The 23,989-nt window shown below is 36.1% G+C and overlaps 1 protein-coding gene across 50 annotated transcripts in view; it reads left to right on the top strand.

Annotated features, from left to right (window-relative positions):
* The window catches only part of LOC122491369 (ABI family member 3 binding protein), a 264,385-nt gene that overhangs the window by 110,835 nt on the left and 129,561 nt on the right, over positions 1-23,989 (top strand). For 40 of the 50 annotated variants that reach the window (XM_043594021.1, XM_043594029.1, XM_043594028.1 and 37 more), the window contains exons 7-14: positions 8,190-8,238; positions 9,262-9,333; positions 10,109-10,201; positions 15,438-15,515; positions 17,413-17,487; positions 18,235-18,309; positions 19,157-19,228; positions 19,675-19,749. In XM_043594021.1, the coding sequence (XP_043449956.1) occupies positions 8,190-8,238; positions 9,262-9,333; positions 10,109-10,201; positions 15,438-15,515; positions 17,413-17,487; positions 18,235-18,309; positions 19,157-19,228; positions 19,675-19,749 (589 nt within the window). The remainder of the gene's footprint in view (positions 1-8,189; positions 8,239-9,261; positions 9,334-10,108; positions 10,202-15,437; positions 15,516-17,412; positions 17,488-18,234; positions 18,310-19,156; positions 19,229-19,674; positions 19,750-23,989) is intronic. The other 10 variants (XM_043594013.1, XM_043594025.1, XM_043594027.1 and 7 more) reach the window with 2 other exon arrangements.

Raw genomic sequence — 23,989 nt, 5'->3', positions numbered from 1 at the left:
GATATGGGGAAAGCAATAAAAACAAAATTATCCACAACATTGCCAAATAAAGACCACTATAAAACCATTTATAATCCACTTAGTCAAAATATGGCATAACATATTTTATGTCATAAAATAGCCTTCATATATATAATTTTAATTACTGTGTATTCTATAATATAAATTGGAAACTCAGTCTCCAATTTGTAGGCATTCAAGTTATTTCTAATTGTTTTTAATTATAAGTGATGCTATGGCAAACATTTATGACTATAATCTTAGTTCATTTGTCTACTTGTTTCTTTATAATTGATACTTAGACAGGAATTAGTAACTTAGATTCTTAACATATTGAAAACTTCCTATATGTGATCAAATTTCTTTCTAGAAAGGTTGGGCCATTTTACCATCTTGCTATCAATATATCAGAGTTATCTTGCTAATATGCCTTGATTATCAACATGTATTTCCATCACTAAATTTTCACATAATGTAATAGTTTAAAATGTTTTATAATTTTTTTCCCTGATTTCTAATAGCACTGCTTTCTTCACTTGTTTATCAGCCATTTGTATTTTCCATTTAATGACTTTTAGTTTTAGTCTTTAATTCAATGGGGGGGTCTCATGGTTTTTATTGAATAGATTTTAAAGATTTTATAGATTAAAGAACGTTGACTCTTGGTTATATCATCTAGGAACATTATTTCTCACATTTGTTATCAATTTTGTTTATGGAAATTTTTGAAATAGCCTACTTTTAAAATTTGTTTAATCAAATTATTTGTCTTTTCCATTGTCATATTTACAGTTTTATTATATTTTATAAAGCCCTTCTTTATCCAGAGAGCAAATATTTCCCTCTTTTGTTTTTAGTTTGATAAGTGGTTTGATTTTTGTGGTAATTAAATTCTAAATTATATGAGTTGTATTTCACTATATTGCAGGTGGTAAAGTCATATATTGATTAGGTTATATATATTTTTTCCAAACAATCATTTGGCCCAGTACTAAGTATTGAGTTGTACCATTCCTTATTAAGGTCCCTCTCTGGCTTTGTCTCAAATCCAACCACAGGGAATAGAGTTGCTCTTTGATTCTCTTCTGGAACAATCCCCACTCTTGTTGTGAATGGTTACCTAGGAGGCATATCTTATCTCCCACCCTCTTGGCTGTCATGCTTTGTCTTACATGTGACCCAATGATGTCATTTCTTTCATTCCTTTTCTTCAATCATATCCCAATAGTGTTTTGTGCAAAATATTTCATCTAGTGAGAGTTACTCAGCAAAATTGGGAAAGATGATTGATGTTTACTCCCAAGGAATTTAATTTCTTTTTCATATCATAAATAGCCATGATGAGAAGGTCGAGGAAGAAACTTCCTGCATCTGTGACACAAAGCCAGATATTTTATCACTTCAAGCTGTGAGGCGGAGTACTCCCAACTGCAGCCAGCTGTGATGAGTTGTGGTTTGAAACTCTTGGTTATTTCCAAAGGAAAACCCAAATTAATTAAAAAGATATTTTAAGGCTTCTCTGTGAGGCTTTCTCCATTGTCACTTTCTGCACAGCCATCTGTCCTCTTGGGTAGCTCTGGAACACAGGAAAGTTGAAAAGGAACCACTTGGGATAGCCTTAGACCATCTTACATGACCACTTAGAATTGATTCTGAAAATAGATTTGATATTTTAGAGGCATATTTTAATCCAAATAGTCAATATCAATCCAAATGTTCAGATATCTCTGAGACTGCTTTTAGAAGGCAATATTTCAAGAACTATGAAATTAATTCCAAATGTTTTACTTTTAGACGTTTAAGCAAAAGATGCATTGAAAAATGCTTTCATTCACCTATATGTGTTTACCCCTAAAACTTGTATGCAGCAAACACTTAACCTCTTCTAAACAGAGATTTGGAAAGGAAAAGACAATTTGAACTATAGGATATCCATTTTTAAAAGATAAATAATATTTACGGTAAAAATTTGAATGTTAAAAAGAGCCCCATCTTAAGCATCTGGTGCATTATATTTGTAATTCATGTATCTCCACACATGTTCTGTTGGCAAGCCCCAGCACACTTGTACCAGGTACAGGTGCCAGAGGTTTCTTCTGATGGTTGGTGCCTTTATTCTACTTTCACCCCTGCCTATACCTCCAGAAAAATCAGACAAAAGGTGAATTTTAAAGATTGTGATTTATTCTATACAAGTTGTATTACTTGAGATTCAAGATACTGTGAAAGAAATACACATTTATCATAATTATGCTGTTGGGTCCATGTCGAGAATTTAGAACACACTTTTTTTTTTAAGTTTATTTTCTTTTCAAAGAGCGTGTGTATGTGCAGGCTTGAGAACTAGTTTGGGGGAGAAGCAGAGAGAGAAGCAGAGAAAGGGAAGAGGGAATCCCAAGCAGGCTCTAAGTTAGTGTGGAGTCCCACAGGGGACTTGAACTCATGAACTGTGAGATCATGACCTGAGCCAAAATCAAGAGTTGTTTGCTTAGTGGACCAAGCCTCCCAGGGGCTTGTAGAACCTTCTGTTGACAGAGGTGAAACCTAATATTTATTAATAGGTTTTATTTTATTATGCAGGATCCAATCAAGAACATGGCTAAAAGGACCTAATTTTAACACATTAGGTCTATATTTAAAAAAAGTAAGTTATCTTACTAGTTCACTAAACAATTTTTGAAGCATTTAACAGATTTTATTTTATTTTAAGCATTTATTTTTGAGAGAGAGGGTATGCACATGTGGGGAGGGGGGGCAGGCAGAGAGAAAGGGAGAAGAAGGATCTGAAGCAGGCTCCAAGCTGACAGCAAGAGAACCTGATGGGGGGCTGGAACTCAGGAACCCCGTGATATCATGGCCTGAGCCTAAGTCAGCCGTTTAACTGAGCCACCCAGGTGCCCCTTAATAGAGATTTTGAAATAGAAGTTTAATTATTTAATCAAAATCGCTTTAGAATAAGTGTTCCCCTAGTATATGACATCTTTTACCCTTCTGTTTTTTTCCATCAGAGATCCACCCATCTTTAAAACCATGTCTATTATTGGCAAAGAGAGAAGTTGTGACAATTTTTAGAGTGTAACCATTACCAGATAAGTAAAGTGAACAGGGAGAAATACCATGTGGTCACCACTCACACCTTAAGATTGTATACAATGAATATATCAGGTATCTGTAGCAATTGGTGTCTTAAGCAGAAATTTGAAAAATTTCTATCTAGACCGATGATACTATCAAAGGTGTATATGTGATTCCTCCCTAAATGACCAGAAATATGAAGACTTTTGCAAGTAGGACATCAGATTAAATCAATGTGTTTCCTAACTTTCATTAGAACATCCTAAAAATGAATTAAAACCACAGTGTAACAGGTCCAAGTTCTTTTCATGTGGTTTGGCTTAAACCACTGAAGCTTGACTTTGAGCAACCATTAGCCACTCCCCAAATGGGCAACTTGTCTTTATCTCAGGAGCTAAAACTAGTTAAATCTACAATGAATATTCTGATACCACGAAAACACCAAATAGCCAAACTTGAAAAGAAGAGGCTGGAAAGAACAACATTATCACTACATGTACTAAAGCTAATTTTCAAAATAATACCAGGAGGAAGTTAGTATAATGCAGAGTGAGTAAGAAGTCCCTTATCCTATATGGTTACTGCTGTGGTTATTTCCAGCTATGCATAGGCTTTCCCTAACCAGAACTTAAAATCAGGCTGAATTGGTCATCAGGTCATTGCTGTTGACCACATCAGCATTCTCTCCCCATAGAGTTTCCCCACCTGATACTTGGCCATCAGGTCCCCAGAAAAATGGTAGAAATGAATTCCCTTAACTAGTCCCCCAGCTCAGAATATATATAGTACAACCTAGGTTCTTTAGGAACAGGGTACCCTGAAAGTCAGGAAAAAGGAAATACCACATTTCTTATAGGGCAGGAGGGAAATATGCTTACATCCAGGCATACAGTAAACACAGAAAAGAGTTTCTAATGAAGGGAGGACAAGATCTGCGGTGATAGAGGCTTGTGGCAGGAATGGGAGTCCACAAAAGGTCCACAGAAAAGAGAGCCGGCAAGGACATGGCCTGAGAGCAAAACTGGGACGGCAATAAAGGAACTGGTACCTTTTTCAAAAACATTGTACACAGAACAGTTTGATTAAAATTGGGTTGTAATTGGTTAAACACTGTTAACTTGGAAATTATCACAATATTTCATTTTTCAATGAATCCTGGTAACAGACTTTCCTACACTTTCATAAAAAGATACAGGGAAAGGACTCACAGTGTCAACCTCTTAGTGGGAATTTTAGAGCCTTCAGCATAGACATTTTAATGTTTATTTTTGAGAGAGAGGGAGGGAGAAAGAGAGAAAGAAAGAGAAAATGTGAGCAGGGGAGGGGCGGAGAGAGAGAGGGGGACAGAGAATCCAAATTGGGCTCTGTGCTGAGAGCAGACAGCCCAGTGTGGGGCTCAAACTCACAAACTGTGAGATCATGACCTGAGCTAAAGTCAGATGCTTAACTGATGGAGCCACCCAGGTGCCCCTTCAGCATAGACATTTTAGACAGAAGTATTTTCATGATGCCCCTACAAACCCCACTTATAGAGAGGCAGCTACTTGCTCATGAGTCCAGTCTTGGTACATCTTCGGATTGCAGATTAGGCAAGAGAGTAATTATAGGTCTAGAAAGAACTGGGTCCTGCAGCTAAATTATTTCCTTGTTTTTTGGCAGCACATATTGTACATATAGTCATGTCATCATAACGGAACATTGGTAGATACTCAAGAGCTCAAAGAGAAACTTTGTTCCATTCACGTGAAGAGTGGAATATTTTCCATTTGTTCTTGTCAAAAATTGTTCAAAACAAATCATCACAGCAAAGGAACTAAAAACTGAAATAATGAAATTTGAAAGCAGTCAACACAGCAACATGTAGGTGTTTTTGCTGCATTGTGATGTGTCTGAAAAACTTTGCATTCTGCAAAATGTGCTGTAAGGGCAGGATTCATAGGACAAATAAAAAATAGGGCTTTCAAAAAGCCTTTGGAACTGTAGCAACAGCTCTAACAAAAATGATCCTTAGTACCTGGAAGGATAATGTGGCCCCTCCAGCAAGTCGTTCTCATGTGGCTGGAGGTTGGCACACCTGGTATTTAAAGTTCTCAAGTGAGGGGTGCCCCAGTCGGTTAAGCGTTCAACTCTTGGTTTCAGCTTGAGTTATGATCTCACAGTTCATGGGTTCAAGCCCCACATTGAGCTCTGTGCTGACAGCATGGAGCCTGCTTGAGATTCTCTCTCTCCTTTCTCTCTCGGCCTCTCCCCACTTGGGCTGTTTACCTCTCTCTCAAATAAATAAACTTTAAAAAATTAAAGTAAAGTTCTCAAATGATAAAGGCCATGTGCTCGTGTCCCTTTCACTAGAGCAGGACAGGTGGACACGCGAGGCAGAGCCTGTATCTCTCGGAAAGGATCCTGTGTGCGAGTGCTCCTAATTAATTTTCTTATGATAAAGCTGAAAGAGATCCTGCTGCCAGTGTGATACCAAAGCTGAGAATTTTTTTTCTTCTCCTGCTGAAGGTGATACTTCTATTTCTACTATTCCCTTCCCCTTGTCTGGGGAAAAATGTATATAAATTATACTTAAATCATTCCTCTATTTACCAATAGCACATGAGTTCTGTAGTACAGACCCGGATGTAGTAATTGAACAGACTGTTGATCAAAATAACTTTTCTTAATTAAAATGTAATTCATGCTTGTAAAGAACTGAGAAAGAGAAGTATAAAAGATGAAATGAATCCATTTATAAGAAATAGCCACTGTTTTAAAAAAAAAACTATGATCTTTCTTTCTGATCTGTCTGTACATACTCATTATAAAATGAGGTTATAATGTGGTTATAATTGTAATGTTTATATTCATTTATATTATGCATATTTTCTACTTTGTTAAGCAGATGTCAAAAATTTGAATCATAGTTTATTTAATAAGACTTCTGCTTTTGGATGATGTAGTTGTTTCACATAATGGTAATAATTTATGTGTAAAGGTATTGATCTTTAATTCCTTAGATCAACATTAGATTAGGCTAGATTGTGATGAAGGAAATTACTGTGTGTGTTAGTCCACAAGGGCTGCTATAACAAAATACCATAGACTGAGTGGCTTAAAAAACAAACAGTTAATTGCCATAGTTCTGGAGCCTGGGAAGTTCAAGTTCGAGGTGCTGGCAGATTTGGTGTCTCCTGAGAGCTTGCTTCCTGGATCACAGACAGCCAGTTTATCACTATGTCCTCACTGGGTAGAAGGGTGGAGGGACCTCTCTGGAGTCTCTTTTATAAGAGCACTAATCCCACTCACGAGGGCTGGATCCCTCATGACTTAATCATTTCTCAAAGGTCTCTCTACCATCACGCTTGGGAGTTAAGTTTTAACATATCAGTTTTGGGGGAACATAAGCATTCAGTCTATAGCACTGGGTCCATAGGTATAAATACTACTTTTTAGAAATCTGGCAATAGTAAACTTCTACTTTTTGTGGTTTTTAAACATAAGGACCTTAATACAAGAAGAAAAATAGCAAACAGTAAGTTTGGTATTGTGGCCCCCCCTTTTTTTTAATTAACTAACTTATTTTTAATGTATATCCAAGTTATTTACCATGTAGTGCAACAATGATTTCAGGAGTAGATTCCTTAATGCCCCTTACCCATTTAGCCCATTCCCCTTCCCACAACCCCTCTGGCAACCCTCTGTTCTCTTTATTTAAGAGTCTCTTATGTTTTATCCCCCTCCCTGTTTTTATATTATTTTTGTTTCTCTTCCCTTATGTTCATCTGCTTTGTATCTTATATTCCTCATATTAGTGAAGTTATATGAGATTTGTCTTTCTCTGACTAATTTCACTTAGCATAATACCCTCCAGTTCCATCTTCATAGTTGCAAATGGCAAGATTTCATTCTTTCTGATTGTGTGGCCCCTCATTATTATGGGCATATCATTCACTGAAATGTTAGCACATCAATGAGTCTCTGTTGTTCACAAGTGTAAACACCTATGTGGTAAGTATCTCATTCAGCACATTCTGGATTCTTAGCAGATCTGGTACATGGAGTCTCTATGTTATGTATACAGGTTAAATCAAGCATTAAAAAATCAACATCATGCTCACTCATGATTACTCCTTTAACTTAGTCTAATTCTTCCCTATATATTTGCTTTCCTTATTTTGTTTCTATGTCTATCCATTAGCTGTCTTATCCTTGGCTCACAATTATGTCCAGTGATTACTCCACTTTAAGGGTAACACTAAACCTGTCTCTAGTTCAAGGTAACTCCATGGCATCAGGACTTGCTGTAGGACATCTGAGGCTATTTGGGAGAGGGGAGAATGCATTGGGACCTGCCTTTCTAGTTTGAGGTCCTTGTGCATAAATGTGTGCAGGATGGTGAAGAGTACAAGATTTGGAAGTAGAAATTTCTGGATCTGAATGCCATCTCTGCTTTCTTGGGCAAGGAGATGTGTGGTGGTTGGATTGCCCATAGTAGCAGCAGTTGGGTACACTCAAACAATGGATTCTGAGCAGTTTTAAAAGATAATATGTAGCTTAGCATCTGTTTGAGGGGAAATGTAAGGGCAGAATCTGGCTGGGTCACATCTCAAATGAAGTGATAGGTGAACTAGTAGTCAACCCACATGGTTCAGTTCCTTTCCATTGCAGTTTCAAGGTAAAGTAACATAATGGGAGCTCTGAAGAAATTGCTTCTCTCAAGTCTTTGGACATTTATGGGGAAAACCAAGTAAGCCTAATAAAATAAAGGTAGATAGGGGTTCCTGGGTGGCCCAGTCAGGCATCCTCCTCTTGATTTCGGCTCAGGTCATAGTCTCACAGTTGGTGAGTTCAAGCCCCACTTGGGGCCCTGTGCTGACAGTGCAGAGCCTGCTTGGGATTCTGTCTCTGTTCTCTCTCTGCCCCTCCTCTGTTTGTGTGTGAGAGTTCTATCTCTGTCTGTCTCTCCCTTTCTCTCTCAAAATAAATAAAAATTAAAAAAAAAAATAGAGGTAGACATATGCACTAAGATTTCTAGCAACTGTAGACAAGACAGGCTACTTCCAGGTCTTTGCTTTATTTATTTATTTTTTAATTTAACACTAATTAAAAAGCCAAATCTCTTCTCTTTTCAGCCAGCATATGTCCCAAGGAAGCTAATCCCAATAACAGTCATCAAACAAGGTAATTTGTATGAGTCTGCTCTGGATATGTGTTTAGAACTATTTCTGTAAATTTTAATTCCAATATAGTTAACAGTTTAGAACTAGTTTTAATATACTTTTTGCACTGAGATAACTAAGCATAGCACATTAAAATATTTTTTTCTATTTTAAAGGAAAAGTGTGAAAAAATCAGTATGGTCTAGCAAATTAGAACTTAATAATTTTGGCTCTCATACCAATAGGTCAAGTCTTGGCAAGTCTCACTGGTTGGACAACTAGGGACAAAGCAACCATAACAAGTATTAACTTAAAAAAAATTAAGTATTAACTTAAAAAAAACAGTTGAATATGTGTGGCTTTGTTCAGGGTTAAATTAGCATACATGAAGAAAATCATTAATAGGATATTTGGATTAGTGAAACAAAAACTATGATTTAGTGCTCCCTTTAGGAAAGTAAAGGCATCCAGTTTTTGACAATTATAGTGTCTTATTCCATTTCACTATCCAATTGTTTTTGTTTTGACTTTCAGTTTTTCAAATTATTAAAATGACTCCAATATTTCCAGAAAGTTTCTTGGTAGAAGAGATCAGACATTTACAATAATTAATCATTTTAAGAAAACACATGTCTTAAGTGTAATCTCAGTGTCAGTATTAAGTGTCAGTATTGGAATAATCTAGATTCTTTGAGAACATACATTTTCACTTTTTAAAATTTACTGTATTAATTGCCTGTTTTGTGCTATTTTTTTTAACTTGGGTAGGTTGCAGGGGAGTAGGGATAAGGAAATCTCATCTCATTAGAATGGAACACTTGATGATAGAGTAACAGCCTTTCATTACCTAAAGGCGTAGGTGTTAAGGTGAGATGTGCCTTCCAGTCCTTTCGTTGGCTGTGTACCAGTACAAAGAGTTACTTTTTACTAATTTAAAAGTTATATCGAGGCTTACCCCATGCAGATTGCTTCACATCACAGTACTGCTATTTACTGCTTACTATTTTTTTTCCCATCACACTGTTAACTTTTTTCATTTCAACAGTGATTCAGAATGTTACTCACAGGGCTTCAACTAAATCCCCTGATAAGACTCCCTTTGGAGGAACAATATTAGGTGAGTATATCTTGGTATCTATACCTGCATTAAGTCAGGCTATTTTTGATAATAGGACCATTATGGAATTTTACACTGTTAGACCTGTTAGCAGGTCTATTAAATTGAAATTGGTTCATTTTCTTTGAATATTTAGCATCCTTCTTTGTGTCCATTCTAGGCTAGGAGCCAAGAGCTGCTACCTCTATTACAGTATGTTAGAGAAGCATTTCTAGCCCATGCCTGGTGGGAATGGTGGCACCCATCCTACCTGCCTCATAGTGTTGTTGCAGTTGGGAGGGAGTCCTTGTTGCATTGAGCTGCTTTTTAAAAAGTATTATTAATAATAGGGAGCCTGGGTGGCTCAGTCAATTAAGCGTCTCACTCTTGATTTCAGCTCGGGTCATATCTCAGTTTGTGAAATGGAGTCCCACATCTGACACTGCTCTGACAGTGCAGCACCTGCTTGGGATTCTCTCTCTTCCTCTCTCTCAAAATAAATAAATTAAACTTAAAAAATTATTATTAATAATGGTGTTCTTTTTCACTACACATCTTAAACAATCATTTTATGATTTTTGAGTCTGTGGATTAAAAGCCAGGATTTTGTAGTTTAGTTCTGAATATTTAAAAAAAAAACTATTTAAAAGGTACTGTCATATTTTTTTCTGACATTTTAGGTTTGGTTTAAAAGTGATTAAGCCATATAATTGCTAAATTTTGTAGTTTTTGTTAAATGATGAGCTTTACTTTATGTCATGATGTATTTTCTTCCTCTTACTTTATTTCCTTGCAGTCCACCTTATTATTCCAGGTCTCAATGAAACCACTGTAAAGCTTCCTACATCCATAATGCTTGAGATTTCAGATGCAATCAAGACACAGTTAGGTAAGCAGCAGTGTTGTATATGTGAACTTTGCAGTGACTGACTACTAGTACTGATAATCCTAGGATATCCAAGGAATACAGCAAATGAGCTATGTGGGCATCTTAAAGTAAAAAGTAAGGAAAAGGCATGTGCACCATTGATGGGAATGTTAAATGGTGCAGCTACTGTGGAACATAGTATGACCATTTCTCAAAAAGTTAAGCATAGAATTACCACATGATCCAGCAATTCCACTTCTGGGTATATAACCAAAAGAATTAGAAAAAAGGTTATCAAAGAGGTATTTGGACATCTACGTTCATACCAGCATGATTCACAATAGCTAAAACATGGAAGCAACCCATGTGTCCATCAACAAATGAATGGATATGCACGGTGATGTTTATGGCACCATTATCTACAATAGCCAAGTTATGGAAACAGTCCAAGTGTCCATCGACTGATGAATGGATAAAGAAGGTGTAATGATACAGAGTTTCACTGTTTAAGATGGGAAAATTTCTGGAGATGGATGGTGGTGATGGTTGCACACATTATGAATGTATTTGATATTACTGAAGTATACACTTAAAATGGTTGATATACTGCATCTTATGTATATTTTACCACGAGAAAAAAATTTGGAAAAAATATAGTAAGGGACAGAGAGATTAGAGTGTTGCAAGTATTTATGCAAATCACTTTTGTAGGTAAATAGTTATTATAAATTATATGAAATGTATTTATATTTAAAGTGAACATTTATCAAATTATCCAAAATACATTTATTTAGGTAAAATTTTCAAATAGAGTGATTTTTAAAAAATTATTGTACTATACTGTCAAGGGGCCATGAGATGTTTTCAGTGAGAACTGCTGTAGAGGTCAGGTATGTTATAATTATTATTTACTTGAGATTGACACTGCCTCCTACTTCTATAAATAACTTGATATAATTTCAGTGTTTTAAAAACATAAAAAATAACACTTTGGAGGGGGAAAAACAGCAAAACCCTTTAAAAGGAGCCCAGGAAATAATTAATTGTGGTGTTCAGTGGAGTAAATTAGTTGCTGCATTTTAGAATCAAATTAGTCAGGATTGTCTCTATAGCACAGTATCTCAAATGTGATGGAGCATCAGAAGTCCCGAAGGGCTTGTGAACACAGACTGCTGGACCCACCGTCAGAGTTACTGTTTCAGTAGCTAGGGGGTAGGACCTGAGAGTTTGCCTTTCTAACTAGCACCCAGGAGATACTCAAGCCACTTGTCCAGGAACCACACTTTGAGAACCATCCCTCTACGGTCTCCAGAGAATGACTTGGGCTATTGGTAAATATGGAAGGAGAGGGCATGATGTAGTAGAAATTGAACAAAACTAAAAAAGGTGAATATTTTCTCTGAATTATGCACTAGCAAAGAACTTTAGCACTTATTATATAGGTAAGTTACACAGGTCCTGCCCACGACAGGACCTCAGACTAAATTTCTCCTGACCTTTGCTTGTTTGATGCTAGGCAATCAGATTGGAACAGTTTTAAAAAGTGAACTCTTAAATTCTCCTGTTAATTTGAGAATTGACTGAAAGAAGGAAAAACAAAGCCTTAAGTAAGTAGTAGAGCACTTAACTGTTAGACTGAACAGTCCCACAAATTTTAGAAAAGTTTTCAGAATTTACATATCACCATTTTATTAAGATGTGAAAATATTTTCCAATCTTTGAGATTTTGTGCATCCTTATATTTTTATTATGACATATTCATACTTTTTGGTCCTAGAGTGAGTTACCTCCAAGAATGTAGACAAGTGACTTTAGACAAAATTTCCTTAATTTGTTCCTCAGACTCGATCACTTCTCTTTTAGCTGTCAAACTCTGTGACTAAACTCTGCATCATCTAAATGCCATGTTAAGAGCCAGGAACCTTCCAAATTGAATTTCCACAGTGAACCTATATTTGGAATCCAGTGTTCAATACTCTTAAACTTACCTGTTCTCGGCCCAGAGCCTATATGCCTTGTCCTGGTCCTGTTTGGGAGTCTTGTTGGGGAGGAGTTAAAAAAGGAACTGGCCAATCTCTTACTGATGTGGTTCCTAATCCATCCAACAAAACCACAAAAAACAGAATTTGTGAAGGAGGCTGAAAATGAGCAGTTTTTTCCCAGAACACTGCTGTCCATTTTGAAGTGGATGATGTTTTTTGTTCCTTAGTCTTGTGTGATCTTTCCTAAATTTTTTGGTTTTTGTGAAGTTCTACATGCTGCTTTAATACCAATTCAGTCTTTTTGTTTTCTTTAGAGAATTACACAGTGGATATGTTTTGTTTTGTTTCTGCTTTTGTTTTTCTGATATGATCCACTAAATCTTCAGGATTAAGTGTGATTTAAATAAAGAAAACTTGTATGCAAACAGTAAATATAATTTTTGACTTTTCTGGCAAAACACCAGCTTAAATTTAATACATGACAAATTTCTTGTGCATTGAAAAGTTTGGCAGCTAGTATATTTGAAAATGTCCAGTAAATCCATCAAATGTACCGTCTTAAAAGAATACATTTAAAAATTACATTTTAAGGTTACCGTATTTAATGAGAAGAGATATTGCTTAAATAGTGCTTTATACTACCAAGGGATAAATAAAGTTTCCTGAAGTTATTTAACACTGCAGTTCAGAAATGTACTATTTTCTTGAGGGGGTAAATCCTAAAAATAATATCCTCATTCCAACAGGGCCCATCATGGGACATCAAGAAATTAATAGCTTTTGTTCTAAGAACACATGGTGTGAGTAATGAACGAAATAAACAAGAAAGCTAGTATTACACACACCCCTCCCAGGGGCATATAAACGGTTTGCCAAAGCCAAGACTTAGCCTGCCAAAAATAAAAGGAAACAACTGTGTTGAAAAAAGGTAGAGAAGAATCAGAGAGGAAAGGGAATTTCCTGGGTTTCAGGCCATGTTCTGGTGGCATTTTACTGTGTTCTTGCCAAGACTATGGTTGTACATAATGTAGGTGAATGCCCATGGCTTGATAAGAGACATAAAGACTCTTTCATTCAAAAATCTCTATCTACCAATTTCTCTGATGTCTGAAATGGCATTTTTAGAAACATTCTATGCCTTTATAAGGTATTAGCGATGTGCGAAGAATACAAATGTCTCTTGGGAGGGTAGTTTACCTTTTTTTTTTCCCCCACTAACAGCCTAATTTTAGGTTAATGTGATTGGCAGCTGAGGGCATGTTTTTAATACAGGGAGCTAAAGCAAGGTAATCCAGAGCATTGTTTGAAATAAGATCTATAGGTTAAAATAAATAGATAAATAGTCCTAGCCAGCCAAGGAAACCACCATAGGCTATTATCCAGGAAGGAGAGAATTCGCAAAGGTGTCTTGAAGGAGAAGAGGACACTGAAAAGAAAAAAAAAAGAAACATTAAAAAAACCCTTTATCTCACATAAAAAAACAAAAAACAAACAAACAAAAAAAACCTTACATGGTAAACCTTGAAAGTAACAGGTTTCATAAAAAACAGAGTTCATAAAAATCTGGAATCTGAATGTTTTTTCCTGTGCTAACAATCACAGTGGTTCTAAACAAAAGCTGTCACAGCAACAGAAGAAAATGCTAAGTTCAGAAATTTTAAAAATGGAGTTTATTATAAATTTCTACTGGATCTGCTTTTTAAATTATTTCATAGAGTCCCTCTCTTTATGCCCTGCTAAATTAACTTGAACAATGGTATTTAACATTTCTTTTGTACAGAAATGCTGTGCAACTTTATGTGTACATGAATCCAAAACACACACTTGATTGTTAGATGTGGCAAATATGGAAGCACTTGTGACCTCTATTTCTAGCACTTTAAATCATTCCTGAAAATAATCAGCTGTCTGTAAAAATTTGTTGTAGACCTCCATAATACAGATTGAAACTGATTTATTTCTATTATTGTGAAAGGGATGACTTTACAATTGTCTTGAAGTCCTTCAGAATAAATAATTTGTAACCCATGTTAACTGTTAAGAAAATGGTCTTTACAACAGTGATGTGAACTACAGAAGGAAGTTTTTAAAACTTTGATACTCAAAGAACTTTGAGAGAATCATTTAGATCAGTAGTTCTCAGCAGAGGGCACCTTTGTCCCCAAGGAGATAAATGGCAATATCTGGAGACGTTTTTGTTTTTCACAATTGTGGAAATGCTAATGAAATCCGGTGGGTAAAGACCAGAGATGCTGCCAAACATTCTATACCACACAGTAACCACCCCCCGCCCCACTCCCACCACCGTGAACCAACAAAAAATTATCCAGCCCAAAATGTCACTAAAGCCAAAGTTGAGAATCCCAAGAAGTTCTGTATAGTCTTAGGACTCTAAAAAAATTGAAAAAAAAAAAAAAAGAAAAAAATTCCATCTGATTATAATCATTCCAAGGTTACATGATTAGGGTATCTCAAGGATGAATTAATTAATTCATGCCACTAGACTTTCAAAATACTACAAATAAGTCATTGATTCAGGGTGCTACATAGCTGAGTCAAGTTAATCCTAAATGTATTTTTAAAATAAATATCTTAATCATTGGGAATCCCTGGTATAAGAATGTATTTTCTTTAAAAAAGAATACTTAAATTTTAGAAGAAAGTTTCCATAGTTTTCTGAAGAGGTTAAAAACATGGGGGAACAATTATTTTATTCTTGATGCTAGCTCCCACAGAGACCAAAAGATCAGTGTTAATATGTGGCTCAAATAAGTAGCTGTTATTTTTGCCACAAACATTATTAAATATCTTAGTTTCCTATGTGTTTTATTTATTTTTCTCAAATTTTGGTGTCATAACCTATTGTTTTATTACTATGTATAATAGAAGAAAATTTCTATGTATTCTTTTTTTTAAAATTAGGAGTACTTGCATATAAAATTCTAGGGAGTATTTGCAATACAATCTATGCTTTCCAGAAACTCCTATTTATGAATCAGTATGACTTGAGAATTATCTCAAGTATTGGATTGTTATTTTTTTCTTCATTCCAATGCCAATTTAAATCTTAAAGAATTACCTAGAGTTGAGGAGATGGAATTCTGAAGAATCCCTGGTTGAAATGCCCAATAACTTTGTTGACTGCCTGGGGGGAAGAATTAAGAGCAAAATAGATTTCTTGAAATAATAGATTACTTGATTATGTTTTCATGAATTATATTTGGACACTGTGTTATGAGGAAGTGAGGTGAATTGTTTGTTCTCTGACTTTTTAGCTAAGAATGAAACGTTGGCATTACCTGCTGAATCTAAAACACCAGAAGTAGAAAAAATCCCAGCACGGCCCGTAACAGGTAATGCGGTCCCTATGTTGTTAATTTTGAAAGAATAAATATTTTTTGAAATGGTAAATGATTGACAAGTTTACACCTTTTTTCAGTGAGGGGCCATTAGGAAATCTTCACCATAAGCACAAACAAAGAGATTGTAGGTCCTTAATTTAACATTTGGAAAACTGATGCAGAAGGAACTATTGAATCTTATGACCCATATGTAATATGGAAGATATATTTTTCACTCGCAATTAAAATTGTCACCTTAACATTCTAAAATATTTTTATACTAAAATGTAATACTGTGGTTTTGGTGCTTTCCTTTTTATATGAAGACATGAGTTCATTTTTCATTTCTTCACTTTTGCAAGTGGTCAGTTTAGCAAAATGCCATCATCCCTCCAAAATCTGTAGCTTGATATCTATGAAGGCAGCCTGGAATCACTTAATCTATAGAAGATTATGAAAGATTAACAATCCAAATATAAAGAAAATATATAATAGTTCAGTAAAAATCCTTTCAGGAATAAATGTGGACACATTTTCCCCATAGTTGATCAGCCGTTACTAACAAACATTCAAGCATTTCTTCTCTACTGAACTGCCCAAGTCCAGGCCACTGGGGACATGTTATTCTCTGAACCACAGAGTTTTTGCCAGAGCAATACCACTTTATCCAAGTCCCAGTGAAACAAACATTTGCCCAGAATTTCCCCAAATCCACACTTAGCAAAATATCTCCAATTTAAAGTGAATTTTTTCATCTGTAAAATTACCATAAATTGAAATATCTGTGACATTTACCTTGTACTAAAGTCTTGGATTCATAACTGGTCCAGAAAAGATAAATATTGGTAGGGAAATAAAATAACATGATTTCAAGAAACCCATTCAAGTAGGAATATTTCTTCCAGAGTAAGAAGTATATGCTTCGACCTACATGGGAGATGGACCTTCCATTCCCCACCTTTATGGGTGTGGGTCAAAGGTAGAAGCTATTTAAGATGCTGGAATAATCTATTCAAATAAAATTCCTGGGTAACTTTTCTAATTTCAATATAATTTGTCAATACCAAGAAAAGCATAGGCATGACTCAGTGGATGACTCCAAGTCCTTTTCTGCCCCAAAGATTGTATTAATTTTTCCCAGTTATACTTTATTGTCTTAGCACAGTATCTGATGGGAGAGTCTACGAATTTTAGTTCTCTGCCAAACGATATTCACAGTTTTCCACTTCAGAAACACTTAGGCAAACACCATACCTCATTATTAAGTATTGTGTTTATTTTGTGTCTTTATCCGGCAGAATTCTGGAGTCATGTAGCTCACAGTTCATTCCGAATCCCAGTGATCTTGGTTCTTATTTACCTGAGCTCATCTTTGCCTTTGATTTAGCATTTGGAACAACCTTGTGGTTGAGCTTTTGAATCCTTAACATAATTTCAACCCCGTTCCAAGTTTTGCATGTTGACTGCAGTTTGGAAGAAATATTTAATGTAATAGTTTAAAATAAACCTTTTTGCCTTGGGTCATTCTTTTATTTGCCCATTTATTAATTCATTTAATAGATATTTGTCCCATGCTTGCTTACTCCAGACGTTGTGCTAAGCCCTGGAAATAATGAGAAGGAAAAAAGCAGGCAAATAAAAAATTATGATTAGTAAGTACTTTCATGGTGGTCAGTTCACTGTGCTTTTTGGAACACATCGAAAGTGCACCAAACTTAGCAGGGAAGGGTTGGGAGAAGTCTCAGCTCAGGTGCCTGGGGCAAGCCAGGGAGTCCTTCATGGACTTGAAAAGGATTGGTATATATAAGAGTCCGTTACTAATTCTAACTGGACACCAAAAGTGCCTTATGATCTTTGGTTGCTTCATCATTTTATCTTAATTTACAAGTTGTTTTTTTTTACCTTCCAGTGACTCCTGAGTCAGTGCCAAGAACCACGAAACCTACTGTGTCTAGTGCATTAGACTTTTCAGAAAAAACACTGGGTAATTCTAAGAACTTTTTTTTCTTTAATAATTCCCAACACTCACAGAAACAAAAAGAAACTCCAATGCCTTCATTCCCACCTCCTTGATTTCCCCTGCTACTGCTTACTAGCAGTAGTGAACCTTCCTATTTCTTGGACTAATTCCATTAGAGAGTTAACAATGTGTTTGATTTTGGTGACTCATATTTTAGGCAGCCCTAGATTCTAGATGCTGACTACACACACTTTTTACCAGTCTTTTGGGATGTATAGGAAAAAAAAAAAAACCAGAATGCCAGTCTTTTAACTCACAAATCTTGCAGGGGTAGGGGAAACCTGGAAGTCTTCACTGTGTCTGTGTTTTCTGTTTCAATAGGCTTCCCGAGTCTTACGTGCATGACACTTCAGGAGAATCCCCAGAAGTGTCATGACTTTTAATAAGAACTTCATGTCATGCAAGTTAGCAGGTGCTCGGTCCAAGAGAATCTAACTTGCTTTGTCCTTTTCTGCTGAAGAAAAGGAGCAGCATGTGATTTCTTGTGTACGTGTGATGTTGATCTTCCATGTCGCACCACACCCTTTGAACCTATACCTTCACATTTTAACAGCTATGCGAAGCTTTTCCTGGAGGCGCCAGCTTTTCCCATGAAAGGCATCAGCTGCCTGGTGCACCCCGTGTAATGAGCATGCTTCACATGATGATGTGTTAACCACAGTGTCAAATCCTGACTCAGGGAGTTGCTGACTCACTTCTTCTTTATTTTAGTTCTCAGCGAAAGGACCCCGGAAACACTGCAAACTATTCTAATACCTAGGTTTGAATTGTCACTGAGCACTCTAGGTAAAAATTATTAAACATTACAGCTTGTTATTACCTTGGGAATTTAATGCATGCTTTAAAGAAATCCTTAGGCTAATTCATTCAAATTGATCTCCTCTTAGGAGAGAAGGGACAAATGCTTCATAGAACCGTAAGCTCCCCAACGTCAAGCCCTTAAATGTTAGAAAACATTTTATAACTTAGGATCCTGGAGAGTCTTTATGACAAATCCTTTCGTGGTTTTTCTTTTTGGCAGTCATATTTTGATAATATATGTGATTCTTCTTACTCAAAATCACTGTGTCACTGAATAAATTTTTTCTATACTTTTGCTAAATATCTTTTTACTCCATTGTTTATCCTGGCCGAGAAGATGAATTTATGGTCTTTTTTGTAGACTGTTTCTTAGAATTTATTTATGAGTGCAATATCAAAAATTGTTGGAGGAGGAGGTTAAATATAAAGCCATGTAGTTACTGAGATTCTATCCTTAAAAGCTATTAGATGGACATTTTTTAGTTCAGATGTGTTTAGTGCTTGATTTGAGTTAAAATGAAATATATCTAAGGACACACAAACACATAATTAAAGAAATTAGGAAAGTCATTTAGTAAAGGTAAAATGGAGAACCCAAATTCTTCAAATCTAGCAGCTCTATTATAAAGAATAGAACAAGAAGCTTGACTATAGTAGCCAGCACTGAAATCACAAGAATAAGAAATACGACTAACAACAATTTACTTGACATGAATAATTTTCCTTTTTGTGTCTTTTTTGTTGTTTTTGCAAGCTTGAGATTTTGAAAAATCTTTTCTCTGTTCCTTGTACCTCACTCAGGTTGTAACATGTCTTATATGTTTCGTTGCAGCTCCGAAAAGGCTTCCAGAATTTCCTCAGGCAAAAACACCCTTCCCTTTTGAGAAACCTGGGGGCACCTTGGGTAATAACAGCACCTTAAACCTGGTGTTAAGATGTGGGTGCAGATTGCTTAATTGTGTAGGCTACGTTTACTGGATCCTATGTCAGCAAACTTCAACGTACTGATGAATTTGGGTAACTCAACCAAACAAGGGATTGATTTAAAAATAAAAAACCCTTATTTGATGACATTTTCTACTTCAGTAACAGTCATCATTATATTAATTCTATATAGATTTAGGTTTTGTCCTCAAAAATGTTGAAAGTATGACACCAAATTCTGGCCTCTTTCTGATCACTAAATGCTCGCTGGATGGATGCATAATGATTTCCCAACTTTTGATTGAAATAGTGTGTGCTTTTAATTGCAAGCTTCTGGTAGTCACGTAACCATACCGGCAACCTATTTGTATCCTTTTCTCCTCTCAAAAAATAATCTTCAGCGACTTCCATTTCTTTTTGCTGTAGCTTCCATTGAAAAGCCATGGATTGTGCCTACAAGTAAAATATATGAAGATTCCAAACCTCTCCCACCTCAAACTGGTAATTTTTTTTCTTTTTTCTTTTTAAAATCAATTGGAACAACAGTATTGAATAACTTCTCTTATTTTTATTTTTATAGGTTCCTTACTTGATATCAAAATACTTGTAGTAAATGGTAAAGCTATAATGCGTTCTTGATACTTGGAGGAATGTTGTGTTTTTCTCAATGCTAAAGTAAAACAGCTTTGTGTTTGTTTTAAAATTCTGTTTTAACGTCTGGATATATAATTACAAGGGTGGCTAGAAGATGAACTGTGAATTGGCACATGGATTTTCTAGAGACCTCTGTAGTGACATTGAGAACAGTAACAAAAATAAGGTATCTTGGGTCTGATGTGTATCAGCTTAATGTTTCCCTTGCAGGTGGATATTTGTTTTTTGGTTTTTTTTTCCAACAAAAATATTCAGTAAACAGTAGAGAGCTCACTATGTGCAGGGCATTGCTAAGTACTAAAATCTGTTAAGAATATTGTGATAAAGAGGAAAGACCACAGGTCTTGGCATTAAAAATGGACCTTGATTCCTGTTCTGGCTTTCCCATTAACAGTATACTTTAGCTCTTTTTCTACTTTCCTGGGTCTTAGTTTGTTCTTTTATAAATTGTGGCAATTGGCTTTTTCTCCTGAGAATTCTTTGTCCCACCATTAAGACTGATGAGGGAGACAGCTTCCCTTTAAAAAAAAAAAAAACACAGCAATAACATATTTTCTTAATTAAAAAGTTATTTCCTATACATCTTGTCTTTGCTAGGGGTCTAGCAACTAAAGAGAATAGTCAGCATGTGAGAATTATACTAAAACCTCAGAAACCACTTGGTATGATTACATCCATGACTTTTGTTTTACTTGTTTGTATTTAATTGTTGTGCACTTCTAGTTGTGATGCTTTGAGTACGTATAATATAGTATGTAATGTAGTTGAAGTTCATGTAATGAAGTTAAGTACACTGACATTTTGTGGTATTTTCCAGAAAGGATTCCAACAGAGGACTGGTTTGAGAAAGGATGAGAATGAGCCTTCAGAGGCATAGATGTTAGCTAAATTATTCCTTCTCTGTTACATGTAATGGGCTCAGATCTCAGCAAAAGATAAAAGGATGGCATCACATGAAGTAAGCATGTCTATTATAGTCTCCCCTAGTTTTCTCCAGTGGGAAAACACTTGAAAGTTGGTGATGGTTGTCAACCATCCAGAGAAGTCTCAAATTGGGTCTTACACGGGCTTCGTTCCCCTAGAGTCACTGACCCTGAAACTGTAATGCAATTACTTAATGTGGGTGCAAAAATATCCTTAGCATTCCAGGTCACCTGAGTCTAAAATCTGGGTCCGGGGTAGAGTTTCATATGGAGCCATTCCACAGGCCCAGCTGCACTGTGGCTATGGAGCAACAACCAGTCCGTGGACCTGTGTGATGGTTTATCTCCTGCACTGTGGCATGCCTGGCCTGGCTCCCATGTCCTTCATGAGGATTATGGCTCTCAAACCAAACTAGGGCCCACGGGACTAAATAAAGGCTTAGGCCCCTTTCATCTCTTAGCTTGGGTTATTTACCTTGGAGGCATAGGGCAACCTGCATTTCCATTGAGCAGCCTGTAGTTTTTTTGTGTCTATGATTATTCAAGAATGAACTGACCAGAGCCTCAAGGAAACCGCTTATGGAATTTTAATGGCTAGGACATGAAATATATATAAATCCTGAACTGAACTAAGCTTTGGGGAGGGAGGAGAATATGTTGGGAAGGGAGGATTGTAGGGTTACAAAGAGAGATGAAATTAAAGATCCTAGTGAAGGAAAAGTTCCTTTTGCCTTTAATTCCAGAAAGGAATATTCTGGCCTTGCTCTGATGGAGTATGAATAGTGGCTAATGCAGCAGGAAGTGCTTGCATTATTCCGTTACCTCACTGCTGCCAGAGCAACCTTAAGCTGCCAGAGAACTTCCAACTTTGACTGCCAACCCCCTTTGGATGAAGTGTTGGGCTTGTCATGGCTGTAACAGTTCAGTAGGTAATGATCTCAGGCATGAGCATTGGCCCTAGAAATTTGCAAGCCTTCCCTCACAACACTTAAATTTTATATTTCTGCTACTTAGTATGCTCCTTGGAACTGCAGCATTGGCATCACCAGGGAGGTTGTTAAAAAGGCATAATCTTGGGCTCTACTCCAAATCTACTGAATCAGGATCTGCTTTTTAAACAAGGTCTCCAGGGAATTGATATGAATGTAAAGTTTGAGAAGCACTACCTTATCACTAACCTCTAATATTTTACACATGTAGGTAAGAATCATCAAATGTAGTCAGTTGTAGGATGGGAGGCCTCAAGTCAATATAAGATTGGTTTCTCAAAGTGGGTGATTATGTCTTGTTTCTACTAATGCTTCTATCTCTTATGTAAGTGTTCTGTGTGGCATCTTCCTAACATGTTAAAATTAAAATTTATCCTATATATTGTGACTTAAAGAGTTGATATATTCATGCTATCCTTTCATTCATTTAAGACTTTCCTGTTTATTGTGGTTAAGTTTGTGTGAATTTATACGTGTACTAAGTTTCTATTTCCTATTTAGTTTCAATGTATAGGATTATTTTACTTTCCAGTCATTCACCGTGGTTTCCTAATGGAATTGTTTTAGAAAGTCAGAAGAGAGAGGGGTAGAGATAGTAGTGGAATGCTGGTCCATAATACCATTCGTCCCATTTTTAGTTATTATATCTTTTGAAGAAATGATACATTTTAGCTGGGGTTAATGATATTATTAACACTTTTTGTTAATAATGAACACATTTTGTTTTCTTTGGGGTATAGTGTGTCTGTATTTGCTATATGAACTCCCTTCAGCCAAAGACCACTAGGACCACACCTGTATTTGAACAAAGTTAAAGCTATTGCTCATTCTAACAATGGAGAATGCAGAGCATGAGGAACTGTGGGGTCCTTGGTAAGAGGGTACTAGAAAGGACTCACTGTAGGACTTGGTCTTGTTTTAGGTGATTCTGGGGAGGGTCCAAGGAAGCAACGCCTGGATTGGCTGCTGCCAGAAACGGGAGTAATTCCATAACCAAGTATCTTAATTCTTAACTAGAAGGCAGGAAGAACAGTGAAGTTGTGATTGGTAAATCCATATTAGCCAGAAAGTGGGGATAGTAATTTTTGTTTTGCACACAACCAAACAGTGGTCTTGTTTTTGTCTTGATCTGTGTCGGTCACCCAGCGGTCTTGTCTGATATCAGTGTTACTTCAAATTGTTGATGTTGAGCAGGAGAGTGCCACAGCCCAACTGTGGGTGCCAGGCCAACTCCTGGGTGCCAGAGGCTGCTTTTCTCTTTAACAACCATTAAGTGTGACTTACCAGTACCTTTTGTAGAATTCATTTTGCTTCAGCATTTACTAGATTTGTTTTCCATATTTATTTCATGTTTTGTATCAAATGATCACAGCGCATGCTCTCAAAAAGCTGTCTGTATTACTTTGGGATATAAAAAAGCTGTATGGAAATTCTAATTTGCATGCTGATTGTTTAAATCCCTAGGTCAATTCAATAGATTATGAAAGAGTGAAATAGGGTATTTGGAATTTGGAATATTGTGGAAAATCTGAGAAGTGTAATCATCAAACATGTTCTTCCCCACTTTTAGCCTATTTGCTCCAACCTTAGTATGGCATTTTTTGATCTCATCATTTAGAATTGTATTTTGTATTCAACCTTCTCTAAAGTATATTGAAGTAGGATTGATTGATATCTTTATTCCCTTGGCAAACCTAAGTTTTCTTAAAGTTTAGAAAAGAGAGGATTAAAATCTGCTCTATAATTCTACATCAGAATGTATACTCTTTAAAATAAATTCTATATTAAAAGAAAGTTGGCCACCTTTTAAAAATATGTAAGTGCTTGTAACAAAAACTCAGGAAAGAAAATTTTTCTGATGACATGATAGAATTGGTCTTAGGTTCTATTGAAAAGTGGCCAGTTGACTATGATTTCTGTGTACTATACAGTGAGTTCTAGAAGAGTAGTCTACCTTCTGGTCCCCCAAAGAAGTGTGCATTTGTGTGTATGTGCATGCACTTGTTGAATTGCTTCTTCATTGGTATAATTTTGTATTTGCACAGCAATTTCCTATTAAGAGGTTGAAAGGTTGTATATATACCATCCTATTGATCCTCCAGAAGTCCCTGGAAATAAAGAGCGTTACCATTTTCTTTTAAAGCAACAAGTGAGAGGCTTGCCCCTGAATGAGTA

This window comes from Prionailurus bengalensis, chromosome C2 (genome assembly GCF_016509475.1).
Source record: "Prionailurus bengalensis isolate Pbe53 chromosome C2, Fcat_Pben_1.1_paternal_pri, whole genome shotgun sequence".
NCBI lineage: Eukaryota > Metazoa > Chordata > Mammalia > Carnivora > Felidae > Prionailurus > Prionailurus bengalensis.
The sequence above is the reverse complement of the archived record's forward strand: the minus strand, read 5'-3'. Positions and strand labels throughout refer to the sequence as shown.